This window comes from Misgurnus anguillicaudatus, chromosome 16 (genome assembly GCF_027580225.2).
Source record: "Misgurnus anguillicaudatus chromosome 16, ASM2758022v2, whole genome shotgun sequence".
Taxonomy (NCBI): domain Eukaryota; kingdom Metazoa; phylum Chordata; class Actinopteri; order Cypriniformes; family Cobitidae; genus Misgurnus; species Misgurnus anguillicaudatus.
This window is the reverse complement of record NC_073352.2, coordinates 7,458,420-7,486,073: the sequence shown is the minus strand read 5'-3', so window position 1 is coordinate 7,486,073 and position 27,654 is coordinate 7,458,420. Positions and strand designations below refer to the sequence as shown.

Here is a 27,654-nt window from a genome sequence, read left to right as displayed (position 1 = left end):
CCAGAGCCGCCGCCGCAGCCGCCGCAGCGCCAAGAGGCGTCGACGCAGCGCCAAGAGGCGTCGACGCAGAAGCCAGCGCAGCCCCAGCCGTGTGCGCAGCCAGCGCAGCCCCAGCCGTGTGCGCAGCCAGCGCAGCCAGCGCAGCCCCAGCCGTGTGCGCAGCCAGCGCAGCCCCAGCCGTGTGCGCAGCCAGCGCAGCCCCAGCCGTGTGCGCAGCCAGTGCAACCCTGGCCAAGTTTTTCATCGTCCTGCCATGACCCTTTCAGAACTCACCCAAAATTTACTCAGACTCCTTTCCCACCCTCCCACCCTGGACCCACCCCCTTGAACTTTTGTGTTCCCCCACCCCCCCTCCCTTGTTTGTTGTTTTTATTATCCCATCCCAATCCGGTTATTGTTATCTCTTGTTTGCCTTTGTTGGTCCTTGTTATATTTTCATGGGTTATGTCTTGTATGCAGTCTGTTTTGTCCCGTGTTTAGTGTTCCCCTTGAGGAGCGTCTTGTAGCCGCTCTTTAAGGGGGGGCTACTGTCAGGACCCGTCTGAAATCATGTTTTATTACATCTAGTCTTTGTGTTCGGGGTCTTGGCAGTACCATTTTTATGTGGGAAATGTGTGGTTTTAGTTTTGGTTTATTCTGACCACGCATTTCCCGGGTCTCGTCACTTTTTCCCCGATCCCTTACTTGTAATGATTTTCAGGTGTATGTAATTTACTTTCTCCCTATTTAAGAGTCCTTGTGTTTGTTGTCCAGTGCACGTTCGTATTGTTACATTCCATGTCGTGTTCCTGAGTCTGGTATCCGTGAGTTTTGAAGTTATTTAGTCTAGTCTGTTATATGTAGTTTGATGTTAATGTGAGGATTTCAGACTAAGAACGAACCCAGATGCAGACAGACTAAAATGAAATGATTTATTGAACAAACAGGGAAAACAAAACCCACGAGGGGGTAAAACAAGACAGGGTAAACGCTACACTAAACTAACATTAAACTAAACATGAACCAACATCAAACTACATATAACAGACTAGACTAAATAACTTCAAAACTCACGGATACCAGACTCAGGAACACGACATGGAATGTAACAATACGAACGTGCACTGGACAACAAACACAAGGACTCTTAAATAGGGAGAAAGTAAATTACATACACCTGAAAATCATTACAAGTAAGGGATCGGGGAAAAAGTGACGAGACCCGGGAAATGCGTGGTCAGAATAAACCAAAACTAAAACCACACATTTCCCACATAAAACATGGTACTGCCAAGACCCCGAACACAAAGACTAGATGTAATAAAACATGATTTCAGACGGGTCCTGACAGTTAGTTTGCTAATGAAAGATCCTACCTTAGATCCTCACGTGCAGAATGTTTTTATTATTGTGTTTTTTAGTTTATTTTTAAGAATTTATTCACATAATCATTTTATAATCATCCATTATCCATATAATTGTTTATTTGATTATTTAATATTATTATCAATTTCATTATTATCATTTTTATCATCATATTGTTTTTTATTCATTAATTATTATATTTCTATATTTTATTGATTATTCATTTATATTGTCTATTCATTTATTTATTAATTCATTCATTATATTTTTATATTTTATATAAGTCTTATTAATTTCATGGTTGTTCAGTCTGAGTTTAATGAGCTGTCCTGTCTGTGTAAACAGAGATAGATAAAGAGAAATCTTATGGAAGCTCAAGGTTTGTGGGATGTTGCTATTAAGCAGTTTTGGTATAACAGTGCGTATTAAGTTCATGCTGGTTAGACGAGGTTTGAACATTGAGACATATGCAACTGAGACTGTCATTAATAAAAACTCTGTTCCTTTTTTACCATCTTAAACTTTGTCTCGTGTCCTGCTTGTGTTCTTCTCTAGCTTTGATCGATCAACCTCTTAACTGACAGAAGACTGTTAAATGAGTAAATTTATATTTTCTGACGGGATCTGGCATCCGGGGCTGGATCGTAAATATTTTGTCTGTCATAAAAAACTAAAGACATCAAAAAAGTGAATCCCTTGCACTGTAAGAAGAATAGGCCTACTGTGAAAAATACAGTAACTTGCTGGCCGCAATAGGTTGGTTTCACGTGACGTCACATTGCTGCGTCGCGAAGGCGCAAAATTCAGATGGAGGGCAGGAAGTAGTGTAGCTGTATTTGCTATCTGTAAAAATGCCAATGTTTTGTGTAGTTTACGGCTGCTCCATAGATTTACAGAGTTCCAAAGATTGTCATTCATAAAGGTGAGAAATGTAAAAAGCTCACAGAACAACAACGGAAAAAATGGATTTAAAACCTACGTCTGCGGTCGGGAGGAGCAGAGTCTGCTAATGCCCGTGTCTGCAGCGACCACTTCATCGGAGGTATGTTAACTTATTTGTTTTTTTGTTGCTGTGTTTATATAACATAAGGTTGTCGTTAAATGCTCGTAACATTTATGTAGTAATGACTTAAGTTACCGCTAAGTTAGTCTAATATGGACTTCATTGTGACTTTTCAGGCTGCCCTAGTGCTTTGGGTGACGTTGAGTCAGTAGACTGGGCTCCGACGGTCAACCTCGGTTACCAAAAAACTAAGCCCAAATCAGATGTATCTCTGCAACGAGAGCAGAGGATGAAGCTTAAGGAAGATAAACAAAGACAGTCGGAATGTGCAGAGGCTATGTTAGATCTCCAACAGACAGCTGAGAGCCTGGATCTGACGCCGACAGCTGAGAGCTGCAGAACCGCAGCAGCCAGCTGACAACAACTCACAATCCAAGGGCATCATTGGGAATGAGACAGACATGCTCACAAGTCTCTGAGCTCGAGTCCGAGTCAAGTCTGAAGTCTTTGAGCTTGAGTCCAAGTCAAGTCTGAAGTCTCTGGGCTCGAGTCCAAGTCAAGTCTCAAGTCTCGTTGTAACAAATAAAACTCTAATAACAAATAAAAAAATTATAAACATTTATAAAAAGAACAAAGTTGCACATTAAGTAAGGTCTAAAATTAGCATTAGGTACAGAAATTAAATTAAATGGATAATAACACTGTCTTTATTGTACAAATTAAATATTATTATTATTTTTGAGCAATAGAAGTGATTTTCTGTTTGTCTTGGGTTGTTTGATTAACATAAATGGCACAGACTTAAGTAGGTTAATTGAGGTTACTGTCTCTTTAAGAACAAATAAGCCCACACTGGTTTCTTAAGACATAAACAAAAATTTTTTTACTAGAAAAAGAATACTGTGAGATCATTTTGCGTGTATGTGCCATAAGATTTTATGTTGGCTTAACTTTTGAAACACTTCTCTCTGTATGTGCACTACTGAGGGCACTTCAACGCTTGCTCAAACACAGGCAGAGGGCGAATTCCAAACAGCGCTTCAGGAAGAAGATGCAGCAGTCGCTTCACATAAAAACATTACGTTGTTTTTCATTGCTCTATTCAGCAAATGTATGTTAATGGACTACAGTATGATACACAGTAGCGCAACTTTGGACCTGACTGTAGCTGGACCGGACACAATTAACCGCATGTGCGTACAGAAATATGCTCACTTGAGCGCCTTTTTGCGGTTAAATTGTTTAACCATTTAAACAATTCCAAGCCTTAGAAACACGTTAATGATCAACTTACCCTATTTAAATTGCATATTAATCTGCGAATTGCATGCGAGCCGAACCACGGGTCCGTCACAGCACTACCCAAAGCTTCAGATGAATGGCACAGCAGCGGCCGGTGCAGTCGACATGTATGTTCGCAGCCGCGCGCGCGGAGCAGATACGTCACGTGTTACATCGTGGGCAGGTTGTAGGTAACGGAGGGGGGTATGACAGTGAGCTCATCAGACGTTTCCTAAAAATAAATACTGTTCACGAGTCGCGCGGCTCGAGTCGAGTCTGAAGTCTTTGAGGGTCGAGTCTCAAGTCGAGTCTGAAGTCATTGAATTGAATTGTGCGACTTAAGTCGCACTCGAGTCCAAGTCTCAAACTCGAGTCCCCATCTCGTTAATTAAACGAGGAGGTCCCCAAAGCACCCCAATGACCGGACAAACGAGAGATAAGTAAAAATAAGAACAATACTTTATTTAATTTAATTTAAAAAGAATCAAGGGGGCGGGTAAGGGAATCTAAAAAATATCCTCTTGCCCTCAGGGGGAACACTACGGGCCTGGGACGTTGGAGGGGAGAGGTCAGTTCCGTGGGGCCAGGGAATCACAAGGCAAGGGCCAGGCGGAGCTCCTTCGTCCTTGGCCCACCTCATGTGCGGACAAACTCCTCGCGGCCCACTTTGTCCTCCTGAGGGCAGAATAAAACACAAGGTGAGTGCTATGGCAACCTGGGCTAAATCGACGTCTTCGTCGCTGAGTCCTTCCCTTTTTTACAGGTTTCTCTGGCCGAACTGGGTAAGTGTCACTTTGTCTCACCACACGGTAAGTATCTTCTTTTTCAGATATCGCTAGGTGTTCGGGCGTGCGAGGTAAGTTGACTCTAGCTCACTGTATGGTAAGTATATTCTTTCTACAGGTATCTCTGGGCATTCAAGACGTGCTGGGTAGGTTTAGCTTTAGGTCGCTGCACAGTAAGTATGTTCTTCCTACAGGTATCTCTGGGCATTCAAGACGTGCTGGGTAGGTTTAGCTTTAGGTCGCTGCACAGTAAGTATGTTCTTCCTACAGGTATCTCTGGGCATTCAAGACATGCTGGGTATGTTTAGCTTTAGCTCGCTGCACAGTAAGTAGATTCTTTCTACAGGTATCTCTAGACATTCAAGACGTGCTGGGTATGTTTAGCTTTAGCTCGCTGCACAGTAAGTATGTTCATTCTACAGGTATCTCTGGGCATTCAAGATATGCTAGGTATGTTTAGCTTTAGCTCGCTGCACAGTAAGTAGATTCTTTCTACAGGTATCTCTAGGCATTCAAGACATGCTGGGTAGGTTTAGCTTTAGCTCGCTGCACAGTAAATATGGCACTGGAGGAAGTAGAGGAAAAGAGTATACGTCACCACACCACCAACGTAGCAGGGCACGGGAGCGGGGGTTCCTCCTGATACTGCGGCCGGCGATCCCCGGCTCACCCACCGACTTCATCCAGGTGGGGCCGCTAAGAAGGTAAAGCACACACTCCTTTAATAATTTAGATTTCTCAAACAACAATGTGTACAATTACTCATGGCTCTGTGGTTTCTATCCAACTCACTCGATGTCCGGCTCACCCACCGACTTCCACTTGGTGGGGCCGCTTAGAAGGTAAAGCACACACTCCTTTAATGTTACCAACTTCTCAGACAACAGTGTTTACAGTACTCACGACTATGTCGCGTTCTCTGTCCACTCGCTCGATGTCCGGCTCACCCACCGACTTCCACTTGGTGGGGCCGCTAAGAAAGTAAAGCACACACCCCTTTAATATTACAGACTTCTCAGACAACAGTGTTTACATTACTCACGACTATGTCACGTTCTCCCTCTGTTTCCCTTCTCTTCCAGGCGTCCTCAGCTACAAGCGGCTCAGTGGGAACAACTTGCCCAAGCCTCCGTGTATACAACAACAATCCAATCGTTTGTAATGTTCTTGTCACTCTGTTGCTCACCCTTCGTTGATTCTCACTGTGTCTCTCTCTCTGTGCAGATCTCCAGCAATCGCCCAATATCACTTTCCCTGTAGTCCCAGCTTAATCCAGCGGAGGTGGCCCAGCGTCTGCCCAACACACTCAACAAACTCGACCCTGTGCCTCTTCTAACTTCCCTTTTTATGCTTGTCTTCCCAGCGTGTCTCACCCAATCACCATCCGCCACGTCATCAGCACAGCTGTACCCCATTGCGGTGATTTCGGGGATCCCTGGGAAACCTGGAAGTGTCGGTGTTCGTGCAAACGGGTCCGGGCGGAACCGCTGCACTCTCATTTTGGTTCCTCCCTACTGAAGTCACTCCGTGACACTAAGATGGTCATTATTATTAAATGTTACAAATGTGATTGTCAGAAAATCACTGAACCCTGTTAAATTGAACCAGAGAACTTGAATATTTTTAAAAATGTATTTCACCAAATCGACTCAATAGGTTAAACTTGTATATTATATAGAGTCATGCAAAGTGACATTTAAAGTCTTGATATATTTGTGATGATTATGGCTTACAGCTTATGAAATCCTTAATTCAACATTTGAATATTGTAAAGATGGTTTCACCTCTTAAGTTGAATTACTGAAATGAACTTTTGCACAATATTAAAATTTTTGGAGTGTCATCTGTAATTTGTGTAATGTATGCTCCCCACTGCTATATTGCAGGCTATGTAGATGCCAGATGTCAGACTGAGCTAACAATGGATGATATTGAGAAGATGGAGGATGTTCTGAGACAAAACACAACAGAGCTGGGAGATCTTCAGACCAAAGCACTGGACGCACAGTTCAACCAGGAGTCTTTTGAAAAAAAAAATGAAAAAAAGACAAAGTTCTACACAGGGCTCCCCAACTTCTTGGTTTTATTTTCAATTTATGAGCTGTGCGAACCCTATATCACATGTGGTCCTATGTCTGTGCTGTCTAAATTTGAACAGTTCATTTTAGTTCTGATAAAGCTGAGACTAAATCTCCCCCTGAAATATGTGGCTTTCAGGTTTAAGATCTCTCTGCCCACTGCCTCTAGAGTTTGGCATAAAGTAATTGACATACTTCATGAAAGGTTAGAATTCCAAATTGAGTGTCCAGAACGACATGTACTTCAAGCTACAATGCTAATGGCATTCAGACGCACATAGGAGTTTTGCCTACTCAAACATGTTCTGAGGGCAGAAAGGAAAATGATTGGTTAACAGCTTCATCCAATAAAACCGAAGCAAGGGCGGGGTCAAGACGTTTGAATGTGCTGCGGAGGGATTGAGGAATAACGTTACGTTACGTGGAATACACAAGACATATTTTCGTGGGAGAACGCATTTATTGCAAGGTAAGTTCATTTATAATTATATTTTGTTCAAATTCAACATCTTCTTACGTTTACTAAGATAATAAGCTAACATTAAAAATGCACAGAACTACTCATCATCGCCTAATTATCGTATTGTCCAATTTGATTTGACTGTTTCATCAGTCGATCACAACAAATCTGATTAATTTACGGGGAAACTGGTGTAAAACATGCTTTTCTAATGCTACCTTGCTGTCTGTTAAATTGATGTGAGAACAGAACTCTTTCAAATCTCTGCGATATTTTACGCTCAGCAATTTACATCTCCCGCCCTATACGTTAGATTCAAATCGCTGTTATTTTAGAAATTTAGGTAGGATTTACATAACAAGTAAAAAAGTCAATATAGAAAATAGGCAGAACTACATAAGTTCATATCGCTTGTGTTATTGATAGTGAACAACGCGCTGCTCTTAGGGCAGAAGTACTTAATAGGTTCATATCGCTGTGTTATTGATGGTGAACTATGCGCTGCTCTTAGGGCAGGAGTACTTAATGGTTTTATATCACTGTGTTATTGATAGTGAACAACGCACTGCTCTTAGTGCAGAAGTACTTAATAGGTTGATATAGCTGTGTTATTAATGGTGAACTACGCGCTGCTCTTAGGGCAGGAGTACTTAATGGTTTTATATCGCTGTGTTATTGATAGTGAACAGCGCACTGCTCTTAGTGCAGAAGTACTTAATAGGTTGATATAGCTGTGTTATTGATGGTGAACTACGGGCTGCTCTTAGGGCAGGAGTACTTAATGGTTTTATATAGCTGTGTTATTGATGGTGAACAACGCACTGCTCTTAGGGCAGGAGTAGTTAATGGGTTCATATCGCTGTGTTATTGAAAGTGAACAACGCACTGCTCTTAGGGCAGAAGTACTTAAAGGGTTCATATTGCTGTGTTATTGATAGTGAACTACGCGCTGCTCTTAGAGCAGAAGTACTTAAAGGAATACTTCACCAATTTAGCATTCAGCTTTGTATCAGTAGAAACCTGGCAGTATTCCTGAATGAACGCGTTTCCCTCCCTCATGTCCCCGTGAGAGTAGAGATATCTGTGTTCTGGTTGTCCAAAAAAGTCCTCCGATGACGCAAAATGACGATTTTTGCGTCATCGGAGGAGTTTTTGGCCAGAGGCAAAGACTACAGCCAGTATTAGGAGCTACTTCCGCATGTTTTCTCCCCGCCCATAGGGGTTGGACTGCGAGTCCATTCGGAAAAGCCCGAACCAAAACGAGAGTCAGCCATCTTTAATCTTCGCTAAGCTAAGCTAGCCTGGGTCTTGCTTTGTGGAGAAAGCCAAGTAAACAAACCACGATGGCAGAGTGTAGTTTTGAAAACGGATGGCAGAAGGGGATTTTGATGACCTGTTGCCCTGAATCTGATGGTCGTGGTACCTGTACGAGCCGCAATACAACGAGGAACAGTTACAGATGAACGAGGAACAAGAGGCTGCCACCGCGGCCGCTGTAGCCGAGGTGGGGCTGGTCTGGTGGTTTACGTGCTCTCGCTGTGCGCCTCGTTGTCGCTCGAATCTGATGGTCGTGGTACCTGAACGAGCCGCAATACAACGAGCAACAGTTACGGATGATCGAGGAACAGTTACAGATGAACGAGGAACAAGAGGCTGCAACCGCGGCTGCTGTAGCCGAGGTGGGGCCGGTCTGGTGGTTTACGTGCTCTCGCTGTGCGCCTATGGACACCGAAAGAGAGTCATATTGCTGTCGCGAATTTCAGCGATAGCATTTTCTTCTTGAAGCCCACAGGGAGAAACGGAGGCATAGGGGTATAAAGTGAGTATTTTGTTTTTCACGTCCGTCAGCTGAGCTATGGTTGTTATATTTACACCTATGTTAGCCTATTGTATGTGAAAATAGCTTGCATTGCTAACGTTGTGCTTACTGTTTTTCCTTACATCCTCGTCATTTCATGGAATGGGTTTTGCAAGGCGAAAGACTGGGGAAAGGACATCGACTTGTTTTACCTGCCTGTGTTCGTTGTTCAGGACATCAGACGTAGATATCCAGCTCCTCACGGACATTATAGCGGCTATAAAGAAACGGATGAAGCTCTGGATCAGCTATGAGTGGGTGGTTTATGTTTTTTAATAAAAAGTTAAAACTCACATTTGTTGTGGTTCGTGTTATAGTCCTTATTGTTGCTACATTAGAGTTTATAAAGAAAAAGTGACTGCAATTTGAGGAAAGCATTCTTTTTTTAAAGTTTAGGTCTAAATTGTGTAACACACATAATATTTGGCTTTATTTTTAACCCAAATGATTTTGTAAAGTAAGTAATGACAGCTAAATCACAGTAACAGTAATCATTCCGCCTCCACAAGTATATAACTTTGGTGTACAAAAGACAGGGTTAGATGAAGAAATGTATTTTTTATTATTCAAAAAGGAAAAATATTGTGCCGCAAGCGAAAAGAACACATTAAAATAAACAAGGACATAATTTACATCTAAAAATGTCCTGGACAAAATAAAAACAAAGCAAAACATAATAATAATAATTATGTGTGTATATACACACAGTCAGGCCCGGCGCCACGAGGGGGCAAAAGGGGGCATTGCCCCTCAGATCTGATTTGTGCCCCCTCTGTTTTATTTTTATATTCATGGTTACAAATAAATTTTTTATCCTTTTGATTGAAATAATAATTTAACCTTATCCCCATATGGGTAGAATGTTCAGTGATGTGACATTACTATCAGATTCAAACGTCTTTCGCGTTGGTTGACGCTGAGCCAGATGGACGAGCTCAGCGCTGTCATCAACACTATGCATGTGTTTTCAACCTCATAATGTTTATTTTAGATTTCAGACATTTAAATACACATAAGCACTGGTAAAACAATTGTCATGACCTGATCTCTCTATTTCTTGTCTTATCCGAGTTTGAGAGAGATTAGGTTGTGACAGTACATGTCTGCCCTGAGAGAGTTGTGTGACAGGCCTTTCCGCGGTCCACGTTTCTCTCAGGGTTCGTGAATTGTTTCCCGCTCCCTTATGTTTGATTAAGCTACAGGTGTATGTTGTTAGTACTCCCTATTTAATACCCTTCTGTCCTGTCCTCCGTGCGTTGGTATTCTTCTGTGTTCCCAGATAAGTTTCTAGTGTTATCCTGTTCCTGGTCTTGTGTATGTGTAGGTAGTTTAATGTTTCCAGTGTTTATGTTAGTCAGTTTAGTTCTCATGTTTGTTATGGTATGTTTTACCCCCTCGTGGGTGTTTTTGTTCTGAGTGTCTGTGTTTATTAAAGTATTCTTTATTTTTAAGTCTGCGTTTGGGTTTTCCTGTCCTCCTCGTGTTCCAGTCGTGACACCTAATGTCTGTGGAAGCAGCAATAAAAATTTATTCAAATAAGATAATAATTTGCAAATAATAAATACAAATTATTTTCAAATAATAATAATTTGCCGACGTGTGTTATTCATATCAGACAAACACAGTGGAAGCAACTATGAAGTTTACTCTACTGTTGAGATGCAAATCTGTCATTCAGCTATTATAACAGAGCGAGGCCGGAGACGAACGCGCTCTTAAACAGGAAATAATATATGGAATAATTTGTGCATCTTTTAATAACTGTAAGAATACATTTCCTTTAAATATCATTTTTGTCATATAAAGTTCTAAGAGATAATAATGTTTTATCCACTTGTATTGCTTATTAACTTGCGGTTAACAGCGTGATTGCGCATTTAGCCTATACTGCCCTCCAAAGGCTAAGTGCAGTATCTACGCAAACACTGAAACTGAGAAAAATGGCTTTAAAGTTTTTTACATCAGCCAGTCAAACATGTTACTGCAATTTTGGCACACACATTTCTCTGAAATGGGACAAAATTTAACCAGGAGACTTTGTCACAAGACACAACAGATCTCACAAAGCCCATTTTAACCCTTAACTCAATTTTGACCAAATGCGTAGTTACTGCACTTTCGCTTTGTAGGGCAGTATACCTCAGAGTTTATTTCAGTAATATTGCTGTTTTTCCGGTAATAATAATACAATTTGCACGTCAATCCTGCTTCCTTGTTTGTTTATTCATTTAATTTTGCTGTTATGTTAAGTTATAGCCTATGTGGATATTTATTGCCATATGAGACGTCCATTGCCGTATATACATTCTCTCGTTTAATATTCAAATAATTTGCGGAATAATGTGTGCATCTTTGAATAACTGTCAGAATACAGTTCCTTTGAAAATAGTTTTTTTTTAATAAATACATTGAGTTTCACTACTTTATTGTCATATACACTTCAGTCAGTGCACACAGCAGGGTCTGAAACACACAGACAGTTCTCAGATGAATATATGCGCTATTAATCAGAAGCAGAAATACTTTTAAAAATCCCAGGAAAAATTACTTTCATTACAACTTCAGATATACATACAACATATAATATTGTATTTTCAATGTCCATGCGGACGAACATATTTAACTTTTGTTTTTAAGTTAGGATTACACGTCGATTAACAGTGGTAAAATATTCTCACAGTAACATACCTTGTATATTTTTATATAGCTCTTTTTTTTAACTAAATAGTACTATTACTATCTTTTTTTTAAACTTATAAATAATTCATAAATTGAACAAAAATAATAATGGGTTTAGTTCTGATATTGTATAAAGAAATACATGGTGTATAATTACATTTTTAGAGTATATTAGGCTTTATATAAGGTTTGTACTCTAAAAATACTTTATTTGTTACAAACAAGAGATAAAGAATTTACAAACGTTCTCATCTCACCATATCCACAGGAACAGAGTCATTATATACAATAAATTCGTGGGGTTGCATTTAAAAAAAAACATTTAAAAATAGATATATTTGTTTAAAGTAAAGCATTTATTTTACTTAGCTACAGATGAAGCAGCTCTTTGCGCCTTCTAACGTCTCATAATCGGTCATCATTTATGTCCAAGAGACTCAATAATAATCTTTTACATTTTAATCCTTTAATTTTTCATATTAAAATGCGTTTTTGTGCTGCTTCGCATCCATGTATGCAAACCCGCGTTGTCATCCCGTTAATACTGCGCATATTTTCAACGCGCTTTTTACTCTAGCAAAAGACACTCGTGTCGCGCATTGCCCCGGTTGTATAATAAAGTCCAAAGTCTCTCATGAGCTAGGGGACGAATGCCCAGGGAGTTCAGAATTTCTGTGTGGGCAAGCATCAGCCAAAGGTGTGTGAGTTTTTTCTGGGTCATGGTGCTGCGTACCCATGTCTTCAAAAGACGCAAGGCGGAGAAAGTGCGCTCGGATGAGGCCACGGAGATGGGTAGGCACAGACAGTAATGAAATTAAAATCCAAAATACACTTAATAACCTACGTGTGTAAAAAATAATTTCCCAAAATATTCATAAGTAATATATAAATTGTGCAAAATATTTTACTTAATATAAAAATATCCCTCTCTTGCCAACAGGGGGTGCTGCGGTTGCTGTAGCACTCCCTGTTGGCGAGAGGGAGATTTTTCCCACAACCATGTGGTTGTGCTGTGCAGTTGCATATGGAGTGTTTTATGGACCGCTGCATTTAAAAATGTCTTTTCAAAGCGAGATCTCAGTGTATCATTGATGGTATAAAGTTAAGCCCCCTCAACAATTTCACATGCCCCCTCAGTCATTTCATCCTGCAGCCGGGCCTGCACACAGTATATAATAATATAAATATAAGAGTGGTGGCAGAATCTGATTAGACACAGCAATAGGACTCAGGGAAGAGGTGATTGTTATTAATATTATTATTATTAGAAAGTGTCAGTCTCAGAAGTGACTTTTGAAAGAAGTCGTGGCAGCCTCCTTTGATGGTTAAGGCACTGGTGCAATGTTGGGTGGCAGTGGGGAGGTTGGCACATTGAACAGAGAGAGAGAGAGACGCAAGAGAGTGGCAACACTGTTATCGGAGCTTCATCGAGTTCATCATCTAAATCTTATTTTCTTACTATCTTGTTCCTATCTATATAATATAACTTATTGGTTCATCTTAGGAATACTTTACCGTGACGATTATTCAACAGTTTCAATAAGTGAAACGATTTATCACTGGTAAACAGCCAGTATTAGCATATAGCCCGCTAGCATTAGCAAACGGGGAAACGCTGCTCCGTGCATTGGAGCTCCGTCGAGTTTCTTACTATCTCGTTCCTATCTATATAATATAACATACTAGTTTATCTTAGGAATACTTTAACTAGTACTCTTCGATTATTGAACAGTATTAATAAGTAAAACGATCTATCACTAGTAAACACCTAGTGTTAGCATATAGCCCGCTAGCATCAACAAACGTGCCGATTGAAGTTAGCACTTGCTCACTGTCTGTTTACTGTAAATCTGCCTTCCTTTTCGATCTAATGGCGGACTCATCCGATGTATGTTTTTCAGACCTTTCCTCACCAGAGCGGGAAGCTGTGGAGGAGTTGTGTCCTGACATTAGCACCAGGCGGTACAGCGTGCCTCACATCACCCTGGCTCCAGACACCCGGAGACGACCGAGGCACGCAACGAGAGAGCACCCATCTCGATGCAGCTTCACGGACCGCGTTCGGGCGAACGGAGACGCCATCGCCCAGCATGAAAACGGTAAGACTCCGCTTGTCATTGTAACCTGCACTACTTGCCACATGTACAGTTTAGCTTCTTCCATCAGCATAGAGGGGTTTACATGTGCTAAGCGTATTGAAGTAGTAAGGCTGACGGAGAAGGTTGCAGAACTAGAAGCATCCCAACGCTAGTTGAGGACAGTAAGACCGCTAATGTTAATGTTACAAACACTGTTTCGGGTGCGCCTAGTGTTAAGCGTAATACACATGGCTCGGTTCCAACTTCAGAGTCAAGGCAGCTGACTAACTGGGTGACTGTCAGGCGGCCTAGTCACATTCGGCATCCAAATCACGTTCCTGTTTTAATATCAAACAGATTTTCTCCACTCAGCAATACACCGGCTGAGACATCTGTTAAAGGTGCCCTGGTTATTGGAGATTCTATACTGACATTAGATCCAAACTTAAAGTGCTGGCTAATGCTAACCGTAAGTTTTCTAAGATTGTTATTCACGCTGGCATGAATGACACCAGACTCCGCCAGTCGGAGATCACCAAAGATACTATTAAAGAGGTGTGTGAAATTGCAAAAATAATGTCAGACAATGTAATTTGCTCTGGTACCCTCCCCGTCTACCGGGGGGATGAAACTTACAGTAGATTAGTGTCTCTTCATGGCTGGATGTCAAAGTGGTGCCCTCAGCATAACGTAGGGTTTATAGACAATTGGAAGCATTTCCGGGGAAGACCTGACCTGCTAAAGAGAGATGGCCTCCATCCGTCTCCGGAAGGAAGTGCTATACTCTCTAGAAATCTGACCAATAGTCTTACTTTTGATATTGTCTGACTATCCAGGGCCCAGGTCAGGAAACAGACAGATCGGCTTACCCATCAGTCTGTTAGCTGCCTTGACATGTCAAGATCACATATATCCCAGCACATAGAGCCTTTTTTAACAGAGTACCAACACATCTCGACTATGTCTGTTCCTCGAACAAATAAATGCAGAGCACCGTTTACCTCGTCTCGTACAAATCTTATTAACATAAAATTAGAACACAATACATTAACAGATGAAACTCAAATGTTAAAATTCGGCCTTCTTAACATTAGATCGCTTACCAATAAATAGCCAATTATCAATGAAATAATTACTGACCAAAACTTAGATGCACTCTGTTTAACAGAAACCTGGTTAAAGCAGACGATTACACCAGTTTAAACGAATCCACCCCACAAGACTATTATTATAAACATGTTCCTCGTCTAAAAGGGAGAGGGGGTGGTGTAGCTACAATATACAATAAATTATTCAAAGTAAACCATAAATCCAACCTAAAATTTAATTCGTTTGAAATAATACTGTTAAATATGGAAATAACTGATCGCAACAACAAATGGCTTTCGTTCATTTTAGCTACCATATTTAGGCCTCCGGGCCACCACACAGATTTTCTTAAAGAAATAGCAGACTTCCTATCTGAGCTAACAGTCACTGTAGACAAAGCTCTTATCGTTGGTGATTTTAATATCCATGTGGATAATCCAAAAGATGCATTAGGACGTGCGTTTATGGATGTTCTAAAATCTCTCGGCATTAAACAAAACGTGTCGGGGCCCACGCATACTCGTAATCACACACTAGACTTAATTCTGTCACTCGGACTCAATATTAATGACATCGAAATATCACCCCAGAGCGATGCCGTTTCAGACCATTGCCTTCTGTCATACACAATACTTCTAGATAGGACCGCTCGGTCTACAACATGCTACAGATTAGCCAGAACAATAATTTCCACCACTAAAGATAGCTTTATTAGCACTCTTCCAGACCTGTCTCAAATGAAACATGTAGCAGATAACCGTGAAGATCTAGATATTATAATAGAAAACCTGAACAACGTCTGCTCTAGCACGTTGGATGCCGTTGCTCCCATTCGAAAAAAGAGAATCAAAGAAAAACCGCCAGCTCTATGGTATGACCATCATACTGCAGCCCTTAAAAAAGTATCTAGAAAAATGGAAAGAAACTACCGAAGCACAAAGTTAGAGGTATGGTGTTCAGCATGGAAAGAGAGTGTTCAATACAGACAGGCTATTAAAACTGCCAGATCTACCTATCTTAGTACGCTTATTAAAGAAAATCATAACAACCCTCGTTTCCTATTTAGCACAGTTGCAAAACTGACTAGAAACAAAGAACAAACAGAAACCAATAGTAAACTCCAACACAATAGTGATGACTTCATGAACTTCTTTACTAACAAAATTATGTTTATTAGGGAAAACATAGAAACTACGCAAGCAGCCACCACTGCACCCAGTAGTACATTTTCCACTAGATTACCAAACGAACATCTTGAGTCATTTAATCCTACTACAATAGAAGAGCTCTCTACACTAGTAACGTCATCCAAATCATCGTCCTGTATACTAGACCCCGTTCCCACAAAATTACTAAAAGAGGTATTTCATGTAGTGTCAGACACGGTACTTAATATCTTTAACTCATCTCTAGAATTAGGATACGTTCCAACAGCTTTCAAACTAGCAGTTATTAGACCGCTCATTAAAAAACCAAACCTTGACCAGGGAGATCTTAATAACTTTAGACCAATCTCAAATCTACCTTTTCTTTCTAAAATATTAGAAAAAGTAGTGGCAAGCCAGCTACGCACATTCTTAGAAAATAATAATACATATGAAAAGTTCCAATCAGGATTCAGGCCCCACCATAGCACAGAGACAGCGCTGCTTAGAGTTACAAATGACCTCCTATTAACATCCGATTGTGGTGAAATCTCAATCCTTATATTACTAGACCTTAGTGCAGCCTTTGACACAATAGATCACACAATCTTACTCAATAGACTAGAAAACTATGTTGGCATCAGTGGTCAGGCATTAGCCTGGTTCAGATCGTATCTAACCAATCGATATCACTTTGTTTATGTAAATGAGGAAGAGTCATATCACTCCCCCGTTAAATACGGCATACCTCAGGGATCAGTTCTAGGCCCTATCCTATTCTCGTTATATATGTTACCTCTAGGAGACATTATCAGGAAACATAACACAAGTTTTCACTGCTATGCGGATGATACCCAGCTTTACATCTCGTCACATCCTAGCGAAACCCACCAGTTTTCTAAGCTAACAGACTGCATTAGTGATATTAGGGACTGGATGGCACAAAACTTTCTTATGCTAAACTCCAATAAGACAGAGATACTTATTATTGAACCGAATCGCTAAAAACATAATATGTCAGATTGCCCATAGATGGCTGCACGGTGGTGCCATCTTCCACGGTTAAGAATTTAGGCGTAATGTTCGACAGCAATCTATCTTTCGATAGTCATATCGCCAACGTCTGCCGCACAGCATTATTCCATCTTAGAAATATCTCAAAAATACGCCATATGCTGTCTGCATCAGACGCAGAAAAGCTTATCCATGCTTTTATGACCTCTAGAATAGACTATTGTAACTCATTACTCGGGGGATGCCATGCAAATCAGGTAAACAAGCAACAGCTGGTTCAAAACGCCGCCGCAAGAGTGCTTACTCGATCTAAAAAGTATGACCACATCAGTCCAATTCTGGCATCTTTACACTGGCTACCAGTTAAATATCGCATACAATTTAAAATATTACTAATCACCTACAAAGCCTTAAATGGCCTGGCGCCCTCGTATATTAAAGAACTACTATCAGAATACAATCCATCACGTAAACTGCGCTCACAAAATTCTGTTCACTTAATTATCGCTAGATTATCAAAAGTGTCTAAAGGTGGTAGATCCTTTTCCTACCTAGCTCCTAAGCTCCTGAATGATTTATCAAAATTTTTTTGAGAATCAGACAGAATCGATCACTTTAAATCTAAACTAGACATTTCTCTTTAACAAAGCATTCACATAAAATATGTCCAGTAAATGTACTTTTCCTGCAGTAGTTAGTTTGTTTAGAACAAAGCACTCACATACCTCATATGGGTAATATACTATTGCCGCAATAGTTTGCCTGTCTGGAACCGAGCTGACTTGAACCACTATAATGTTTGACACTTGCATTACATGCGAATGGCCCCTACGCTAATAGAAATTCTGTTTTTCTCTCCCTGTCTCGTCCTCCACCACGAGGACAATGAGACAAACAGACCCAGTTCCTGTTGCTGTGAAGAGTCAGCCAACTTTGGCTTAACTTAGCACTTTACTGTATACGTTACATTATTAATATGTTCGCTTGTACGGTTTAACCGCTATCTCTACTTCTTATATTATCTATTGATTTTCTGTGTTCTCCTCTACATCTTCTCATGTAAAGCTGCTTTGCAACAATTAACACTTGTGAAAAGCGCTATATAAATAAAATTGAATTGAACACAATGTTTGGATTGAGTCTTTTGTCAATGACCTTCTGGATGAGTTCTGGATGATGTGGTATGAAGCTTTTCTTCAAGACCCACTGCTTGGATCTCTTGCAGAACACTTGGTTGAACCGCGCTTCTCCTGTATAGGGTAGAAAATTAGATTAGATTCAACTTTACTGTCATTATGCAGAGTACAAGTACAAAATTTGTGTCCAACCAGAACTGCAAAAAATATAGTGCAGTGTAGACAGTAGTATATGTAGCGGGTCCCAACTAGGTCCCCACTGACAGATATATAGATAATCCTCTGATAGGAGTGCCCTGGAAATATCAGAAATATTACAGGGAAATCAGTATCACAGGACAACTGTTGCTCTTTCTCCATTCACTTGGATTATCTTTATTTTTAACTCCACTTTAACTTTGTATCTGCAATCATGAATCATCTTCTGTTATTTTTGTTTGTTCTGCATTGAAACACAGCTTATATCCACATTTGGATACCATGACACTTGAATATTGCTCAAAAGGTCTGTTTTCACATAAATGTATCCTCACATTTTCTTCAAAGTTCTATTTTCACATTAATGTATCCTCACATATTTTATAAACATTCACTTATCAACATTTTTATGAAACCAAAAATAAACATGTCACCTTTAAATCCTTTTTTTGGTCTACCATCAATCATGTTTACCCTTTTGTTTACACAGCTTTTCTCTTTGTCCTCTTATCAAAAGAGTGGTTTTGTAAGAACTTTACATTATATAAGTGTCACTTTACACACTTTATACAACAGAATCATTTTCATTTGCAGTATTACATTTACTCTATGAGAACATAAACTTGAAAAATAAATATGTATACATGAAAAATAAACCTCTGTCTCATAACTAAGCGTTCAGTTCTATGAGCTGGATCTGTATATTCATAGTATCAACATGCACGTGCCCTTAAAACAAGGCCGCAACCATAACTGGTCTTACACTGTACATTCACATTAACTTTTTACCCTTTTAACTTTGTATCAAACACATAGCTGTTTTCCACACACATTAAAATAACCCACAAATGTCCCGGAGCCATAAGAAACACAAAGTAAACAATATGCGGACGCCAGCCGCCATTTTGTAAACCGTGCAGTGTTAAACTTAATTGTTTACACAATTGACATACTTTTAACTCACAGAGCACACGTCCCTAGGGATTCATATTAGTTCATAAACATCTGTAATCACATTAAAGGTGTGTAACTAACCTGGATATATCAGAAATATTACAGGGAAATCAGTAACACAGGACAACTGTTGCTCTTTCTCCATTCACTTGGATTATGAGCTCGTCTTGCTCTGTGCATCGCTAAATGTCCCCGTATGACGCAGCACTCGTTGTTACTGCCACCTTGTGTCCGTTTTATGAAATACATTGTGTGCTTTTTCCATAGTCTGTCATTAGTATTCAATTATATAGTTCAGAATAAAATAAAATACCATTGCACTCAAAGGAAAGGACACAAAAAGTAATAATCTCAACAAAACTTATTTTGTGAGTGTCACATCCACCCCGACAAACAAAAATGGCTCCCGACATTTGTTACAACAACAAAAAAAACCTTTTTTTTCTAATAAACTTGTGTGGTAACTGGCATGTAGTATGTGTAAGGCATATACATCTGTGGTACGTAAGGCGTAGGCAGAAGAAATTGTCTGGCTATGTGTGGCATGAATGGTAAGGGAGGTGAGGTAATCTGTGAGGAAATAGAATCTATATGTGTTTGTATTGAAGGTTGGCCCAATGACTCATAAGTGAACACTGGCTTTGGCCTTCTCTCCCTGGCAGACCTCCTAACCTCTCTGTGTGTATCTTCTGCAGGACAAGTTGTCATAGATGGGTAATCCAGTCTTTCCTCCTGTATTTGTTCAGCATGTTCATTTTGCTCATCTCTTCCAGGCTGAGGTAAGTAAGGGACATCAGGTTGTTCATTTCTGTGTGATTCCTCTTCTACTAAATCCACGTCTCTATCCATTAAACTTTGCCTATCCTCTTTTTCAGGAATGTTTTGTTTGTGCTCACTTTCAGGTAGGTTTGTCTCACGCATGTGTGTATATTCTCTTTCAGGTGTCTCTTGTCCATCTGGTAAGTATGCGTCCATTGGTTCACTTTCCTCTGTCAGTAATGTATCTGGACATTCTTTCTGGGTCATGGTTGGTTTCTTTGGGGTCAGACCAGGCACTGTTGTAGGAGATGACTTTGATATTGGACTTTGCTCTCTCCATGAAGTTGCTGATCTGTTTTGTCCAACTTGACCATTTTCCATCCTTGCTACAGGTGTTCTCAGCCAATAACCTCCTGTCCATTCATCCTCATCATCAGTGTCCGATATCCCATCCTTGTCAGCAGAGTTCACGCTCTGTTGAGGTAGCTTTTGCCCCTGACGTGGGGTTATAACTGGGTCAGCTGGCTGTGCTGGGTTCTCAACAGGCAAGTCATTCACTAAAAGCAGCAAATTTCTGTGTATAGTCCTGTTCCTTGCATTTGGGTCTCCTTCAGCATGAATGACGTAGACCGGATTATCTGAGATTTGCTCCTTCACCACATAGATCCTCTTCTCCCAATATGAGCGTAGCTTACCGGGTCCACCTCGCTCACCCATGTTTCGAACCAGTACTCGATCTCCTGGTTTGAGGACCACGCCCCTCACCTTTTGATCATAGTAGGACTTGTTCTTTGCACTTGATGACAAGCTAGATTTGTTTGCAATCTTGTACGCTTCCGTCATCCTTTTTGACCATTTATCCACATATCCTTTGTGTGTCACTGATTCAGTGTTATCCAGTAATCCAAACAAGAGATCCACGGGGAGACGGGGGTGTTGCCCATACAGCAGGTAATGAGGTGAGTATCCGGTGGATTCGTGGCAGGTACAGTTATAAGCGTGTATCATCTGCGGCAAATGCTCTTTCCATCTCTCCTTCTCTCTGTCTGTCAGTGTCCGTAACATTTGCAACAGTGTGCGGTTAAACCGCTTAGCGGGATTACATTGTGGGTGGTACGGAGATGTTCGTGAGTGTCCAACCCCTGACAGGCGCCCAAGGGTGCGGAAAAGGCTGTTTTCAAACTCACGTCCCTGATCATGGTGGAGACGATTTGGGTAACCCAGACGAGGTATGTAATCATTGTATATCCGTTCAGCCGCTGTTTGTCCTGATTTATTTTTAGTTGGGTAAGCCTGAGCAAACCTGGTAAAATGGTCTATTACTACCAGAATATACTCATAGCCTCCTTTGCTTTTCTCCAGATGTAAGTATTCTATGCAAACCAGATCGAGAGGGGAAGCAGAAGTCAGACCACCCATTGGCGCGCGGATGTGTGTGGTGGGTTTCTTTTGTTTTATGCAACTGCATTTTCTTGTTACATACTCTTCAATGCATCTCTTCATCTGCGGCCAATAGAAACGTTCTCTGGCGAGATGGAGAACACGTTCTGTGCCAACATGTCCCATGTTGTCATGGAGATGTTTCAGAGCAACTGACCGGTACTTGGTGGGTAGGACTAACTGTTTTCTTTCTGGTGTTTGGCGGTACAGGACTCCATTCTCCAAATGTAGTTGACTCCACTCATGAAGGAGCTTGCGAGTGAGCCCACTCACTGACCTTCTGACTTCATCCGTGAGAACATTATTTACCTCTTTCAATTTCATTATCTCCCCTATTCCAGGGTCCTCTCGTTGGGCTTTTCCCAGCTCTTCGCAGCTTATTTCAGGCAAGAGTGAATGAGGCTGAGGTATTACATCAGCAGAGGAGGTGTAAAGTGCAGCTATCCATGCTACATCCTTCTTTTGGGCTGCTCTACTCCCTTCCCAAGTCGCATGCAGCACATCCTGAGACAGTTCCTCTATGCATTTCTCCACGTAATTGTCAATATCAAGAGGGATACGTGAGAGCGTGTCGGCATCTATGTTGTTTTTCCCAGGCCTGTATTTGATACTGAAGTGGAACTCTGACAAATCTCCAACCCACCGATGTCCAACTGCATTGAGTTTCGTAGTGCTCATGACATAAGTCAGCGGATTGTTATCAGTGTAGATGGTGAAATGCGGAGCATAGAAGAGGTAGTCTCTAAATTTCTCGCACACTGCCCACTTCAGAGCGAGGAACTCGAGTTTTCCACTGTGGAGTCTGTAATTTCTTTCAGCTGGTGTCAGAGTTCGCGACCCATATCCAATGACACGCATTTTTCCACACTGTCGCTGATAAAGGATTGCACCGAGCCCTTTCTCCGATGCATCCGTGTGTAGAATGAACGGCTCCTCGAAGTTGGGGTATGCAAGGACTGGGGGGTTGGTCAGCATATTTACAAGCCTTTCCAAAGTACTTTGGTGGTCAGCCTTCCACAAGATGGGTGTTTTGGACGGGAGCTGTGGACCCTTGGACTTGCATTGACGTGGAAGGGGTTGCGGTATGGAGGACTTAACTTGGAGCAACTCATACAATGGCTTTGCTATTTTAGCGAAATCCTGTATGTAGGAGCGGTAATAGCTCAGGAAGCCAAGAACCCGTCTGAGGTCTCCAACTGTTTGGGGTGTTTTGGTTTTTAAAGCCATTACTGCCTCTAGGTCTTTGGGGTCAATTCGAACTCCCTCGGCCGACACCAGGCGTCCGACATAGCGAACCTCCTTCTGAAACATCTCACACTTTTCTGCCCGTAACTTTACCCCATGATGCTTCAGTGCTTGGAGGACCTTTCGAATCACCTCCACGTGGTCACTGAAAGATCTGGAGTAACACAGTAGGTCATCAAGGTACGGGATGCAGTACTCGTCTCTCAGGGAGCCCAACATCTCCTCCATGCTCCTCTGAAAAGCCGCAGGCGCATTAGAAAGTCCAAAAGGGATCCGTACCCATTCGTAAAGCCCCCAGGGGGTGATGAAGGCGGTGAGATGGCGTGACCCTTCTGCCACAAACCCCTGGTGGTAAGCTTTACCTTGGTCCAGTATGCTGAACATTGAGTACCCACCTAGTGTGTCTATCAAATCCTGTATACGCGGCAGTGGATGTCTGTCAGGTACAGTTTTTTGATTTAGGAGACGGTAGTCTATGCACAGACGAAGAGTGCCTTCTTTCGCACACATACAACTGGGGCGGAATAGGCAGACTTCGATTTCACTATCCAACCTTTTATAAGAAGATCTTGAATGTAATCTTTCACTTCTTTAAACAGTGGTCTGGGAATGGATGTGTACGCTCTTTGCACAGGAACGTCGTCCTTGAGGTTAATCACCATTTGCAGATTTGGAATACAGCCAAGGTCGTTTCCATCCCTAGCAAAGGCATTCGACTCCTCATAAAGCATCTTCCTGGCAATCTCTTGCTGTTCTCCCTCCAGGTGGTCAAGGTTTACAGGTGGGTCCCACAGGGGTGGGGCTGAATTGCTGTCCTGAGTGGTGGTTACCTGACTGACAGTCGCTGAAGGTTGAGTTTTGTCCAAGATATCTGGCTCCACAACATTTTCAACACGCTGCAGAATCCCTAGAGCGGTTTTTCGTGGTATTGTGATGTCATGATTGGTGTTATTGCCAACTGGAATGGTGACAAAGGGCTTTGTTGGGTTCTGGATTTCAAACAAGCCTGGTCCTGTATCCCACTGTCCAGATGGTAGGCTGTCTTCATCCGTCTCGAACAACACTAATTGGGTAGAGGCATCCATGTTTGATGGAACCAGACACTTCACCCACAGCACTTGACCAGCTGGAAGCACGATATCCTTGGCACCTGTTCTTAAGCGTCCCTGCTGCATAACTGGCTTGGCTGTCTGAATAAAGTTAACAAGAGCTTCAGCAGTCTCTTTGGGAACAGATATGGCATTGCTAAGAAGGCTAGCAAGTACTGGCACTAGTCTCTCTGGTTTTCCACAAACTAACACTTCCAAGACGTTAAAGCCAATCAATGGTTTTTCCATAGGGTAGCTGCTGATGAGGAATGGAACACTAATGGACAGGTTGGGGTCTAAATTCCCTGGCAAGTTCACTGTAATAGCTACCCACCCATCATAGGGAATGAGACTACCATTTGCAGCAATAACCTTCAGGTCTTCCTCTCCTAAGATCTCAGAAACTGAGTGAATATTGAGGTCAGGTAGGTACTCTTCTTTCCAGGCACGACTGACTATACTAACTTGGGACCCAGAGTCAAGCAAAGAAGTGACTGCTAAGCCATTTAGATAACTCTGAACTAGGGCCTTTTTCCCGATCAGGCTAGCGACTGCTCTAGCTTTAGCTACACGTGGTGACTGGGGAGGGAGCTGAGCTACTTGGTTACAGTGACTTAATGTGCTTGTCGTTAAGTGTGAGGGTGAACACGCTTTGTCATTGTTGACCTCACCTTCTGGTTGGGACTTGTTTTCAGACCCGGTCACTAGATGTCCCTCTCCAGTGCCCGGTTGGAGTTTCCCTGTCTCCTTGGTCGCTGTAGACAGCCTGCTGCACGGTGTCCTTCTTCCCCACATGTGAAACAGTGTTTACAGTCTTGCCTGCCTTGTTCCACGCAACTTGGACAACCATATGGCTTTCCACGTTTAGAGTGTGTCCGGCTTTGATTGTACTGGCGCTCACTGTGAGTTAACTGTTGTTGGTTTTGTTTTTGCAAAGCCTCTACAAGTCTGGTGAGCTCCTCTACCTTGGTTGTGAGGTCACTTAGGGGATCGGGTTTTGTCTGTTTTAACTTGGACCCTACACTCTCTGGCTTTGTGTTAGGTGGCTTTACTACATCTGACTCGAGCTGTGCGCTGTGTGCATTTGTTACCATCTGTCTGCGGGACGAGCCAAGTCGTTTCATCCGCTCGTTTTCTTCACTGGTGATTTTCATCACATGGCGCAGAATCATTTCATCAGTGACCCCACTGGTTGTCAACAGAGGTTTGAGCTCTCTGCGTATGTCAGCGTGTTTGTGTCCAAAGCCTTGGTACACTGTATGTAGAAAGACATCTTGCACTGTAGCTGGAGAGTATTTAATGTTAGTGTCAGAAAGTTTGGATGTAAGTAAGATCCGTTGGTTTTAGCCTATCAGCCGATATAGAAAGTGGTGTGGTGTCTCAGTCTCGTCGTGTTTGGTAGACATCCTCTCGTGGAATAAGTCTGTGCTGTTTTTTTGTCGTAGATGAGTTTGAAGAAATCCCTTGAGTTCAGCCACTACCATGTCGTCTTTATTTATCAACATCTCTTTGAATATGCCTGGTCTTATAATTTTGAGCACGCCACGAACAATCTCTGAGTCTGAGAATCCTTCTTTGATTCCATCATCAATTTGCCTGCAGACATTATTGTAACTGATATCTGAGGATTGGTCACCAATCTGCCCACCTTGCACTTTGAACTCTCTCCGTGAAAGGTAGCTGAGTTCCCTTAAGGACACCATTCCCTCGCGAGCTGACTGAGAGGCATGCTCACCAAGGGGGTTTCTGTCTGGCTGCCTCAACAGGACTGAGGATGAGGGCGTATGTGTCTGTGAAGAGGGCATTTGTGTCTGTGACAGGGGCATATGAGTCTGTGACAGGGGCATATGAGTCTGTGACAGGGGCATATGTGTCTGCAACGGCAAGGCATGTGCTGGCATACACTGTATGAGTTTCTTGCTAAGCTCCTCATAGCTAGCGAGCGCTCTAAGCAAGTCAGTGTTTGATGTGTCAGGTGTATTTAACATGGCAGCCTTAGCAAAGCCTGAATCTGGTTCGACAATACCACTAGGGGATGTAGTACTGACTAAAGTGGGTGTGTGTTTACTCTGCGGGTGTGTGTCTGTAGTGTGTTCAGGGGGTGTTTGGATTGTAACAGAACCCTCAGTAAAATCAACAGGATTGTCAAACTTATCACCACCCTGCCCAGTATGTAACTCAGAATCACCCTTTACACTTTTAAATGATATTACATCACGAATTCTTACTATATCATCAATAGCATCTTTTAACATCAGCAACTGAACCATTCCCTCGTCCTCTGTTTCAAGTAACTGCTTACTGTACATAAACGAGTTGATGTGATCGTAGCATTCCTCCTGATCCACGAGCTCTGACTGGTCCACGTCCGACACTGGGGTTATTGCCCCGGCAACCCGAAGAAGCTCTTCAGTTGTCAGGGTGAGTAGGCTCTTCCTAATGTCCCACACTAGGCTTTTCCTCCCCCCACTCGACATGATGGCTCCTCGTCGCGGCTGGCAACACGATTCAGTGATGGTGCAGTCGGCTTTGGATTGCAGGCCTCCACTCGTCTACGATTGCGATCCCCACAGCTGGACAGGGCTAGTTGCTGGTCAGTATCGTCATCATTCGGCTCCTGCTCCACTAGGTGACGCCGAAGAATCCCGGACGAGCCCCCAAGAATCTGTAGCGGGTCCCAACTAGGTCCCCACTGACAGATATATAGATAATCCTCTGATAGGAGTGCCCTGGAAATATCAGAAATATTACAGGGAAATCAGTAACACAGGACAACTGTTGCTCTTTCTCCATTCACTTGGATTATCTTTATTTTTAACTCCACTTTAACTTTGTATCTGCAATCATGAATCATCTTCTGTTATTTTTGTTTGTTCTGCATTGAAACACAGCTTATATCCACATTTGGATACCATGACACTTGAATATTGCTCAAAAGGTCTGTTTTCACATAAATGTATCCTTACATTTTCTTCAAAGTTCTATTTTCACATTAATGTATCCTCACATATTTTATAAACATTCACTTATCAACATTTTTATGAAACCAAAAATAAACATGTCACCTTTAAATCCTATTTTTGGTCTACCATCAATCATGTTTACCCTTTTGTTTACACAGCTTTTCTCTTTGTCCTCTTATCAAAAGAGTGGTTTTGTAATAACTTTACATTTTATAAGTGTTCACTTTACACACTTTATACAACAGAATCATTTTCATTTGCAGTATTACATTTACTCTATGAGAACATAAACTTGAAAAATAAATATGTATACATGAAAAATAAACCTCTGTCTCATAACTAAGCGTTCAGTTCTATGAACTGGATCTGTATATTCATAGTATCAACATGCACATGCCCTTAAAACAAGGCCGCAACCATAACTGGTCTTACACTGTACATTCACATTAACTTTTTACCCTTTTAACTTTGTATCAAACACATAGCTGTTTTCCACACACATTAAAATAACCCACAAATGTCCCGGAGCCATAAGAAACACAAAGTAAACAATATGCGGACGCCAGCCGCCATTTTGTAAACCGTGCAGTGTTAAACTTAATTGTTTACACAATTGACATACTTTTAACTCACAGAGCACACGTCACTAGGGATTCATATTAGTTCATAAACATCTGTAATCACATTAAAGGTGTGTAACTAACCTGGAAATATCAGAAATATTACAGGGAAATCAGTAACACAGGACAACTGTTGCTCTTTCTCCATTCACTTGGATTATGAGCTCGTCTTGCTCTGTGCATCGCTAAATGTCCCCGTATGACGCAGCGCTCGTTGTTACTGCCACCTTGTGTCCGTTTTATGAAATACATTGTGTGCTTTTTCCATAGTCTCTCATTAGTATTCAATTATATAGTTCAGAATAAAATAAAATACCATTGCACTCAAAGGAAAGGACACAAAAAGTAATAATCTCAACAAAACTTATTTTGTGAGTGTCACATATACTGTTTGTTTACAGAAGGTGGTTAGAGTAATATAAACAAAATATAAATGT

The 27,654-nt window shown here is 41.6% G+C and overlaps 1 protein-coding gene and 1 long non-coding RNA gene across 2 annotated transcripts in view; both read right to left on the bottom strand.

Annotated features, from left to right (window-relative positions):
* LOC141350026 (uncharacterized) overlaps window positions 1–27,654 on the bottom strand; it is a 413,142-nt gene that overhangs the window by 322,055 nt on the left and 63,433 nt on the right. The window lies entirely within an intron of this gene.
* Window positions 24,978–27,595, bottom strand: LOC141350134 (uncharacterized). Its single transcript, XM_073854610.1, has 2 exons — window positions 27,302–27,595; window positions 24,978–26,363 (listed from the first exon to the last, which is right to left on the bottom strand). The coding sequence occupies exon 2, from the start codon at window positions 26,109–26,111 to the stop codon at window positions 24,978–24,980; it is 1,134 nt and encodes a 377-aa protein (XP_073710711.1). The 5' UTR covers window positions 26,112–26,363; window positions 27,302–27,595.

Coding starts and splice junctions, on each gene's coding strand:
- LOC141350134 (XM_073854610.1), bottom strand. CDS start 26,111: ATGTCGAGTGGGGGGAGGAAAAGCCTAGTGTGGGACATTAGGAAGAGC.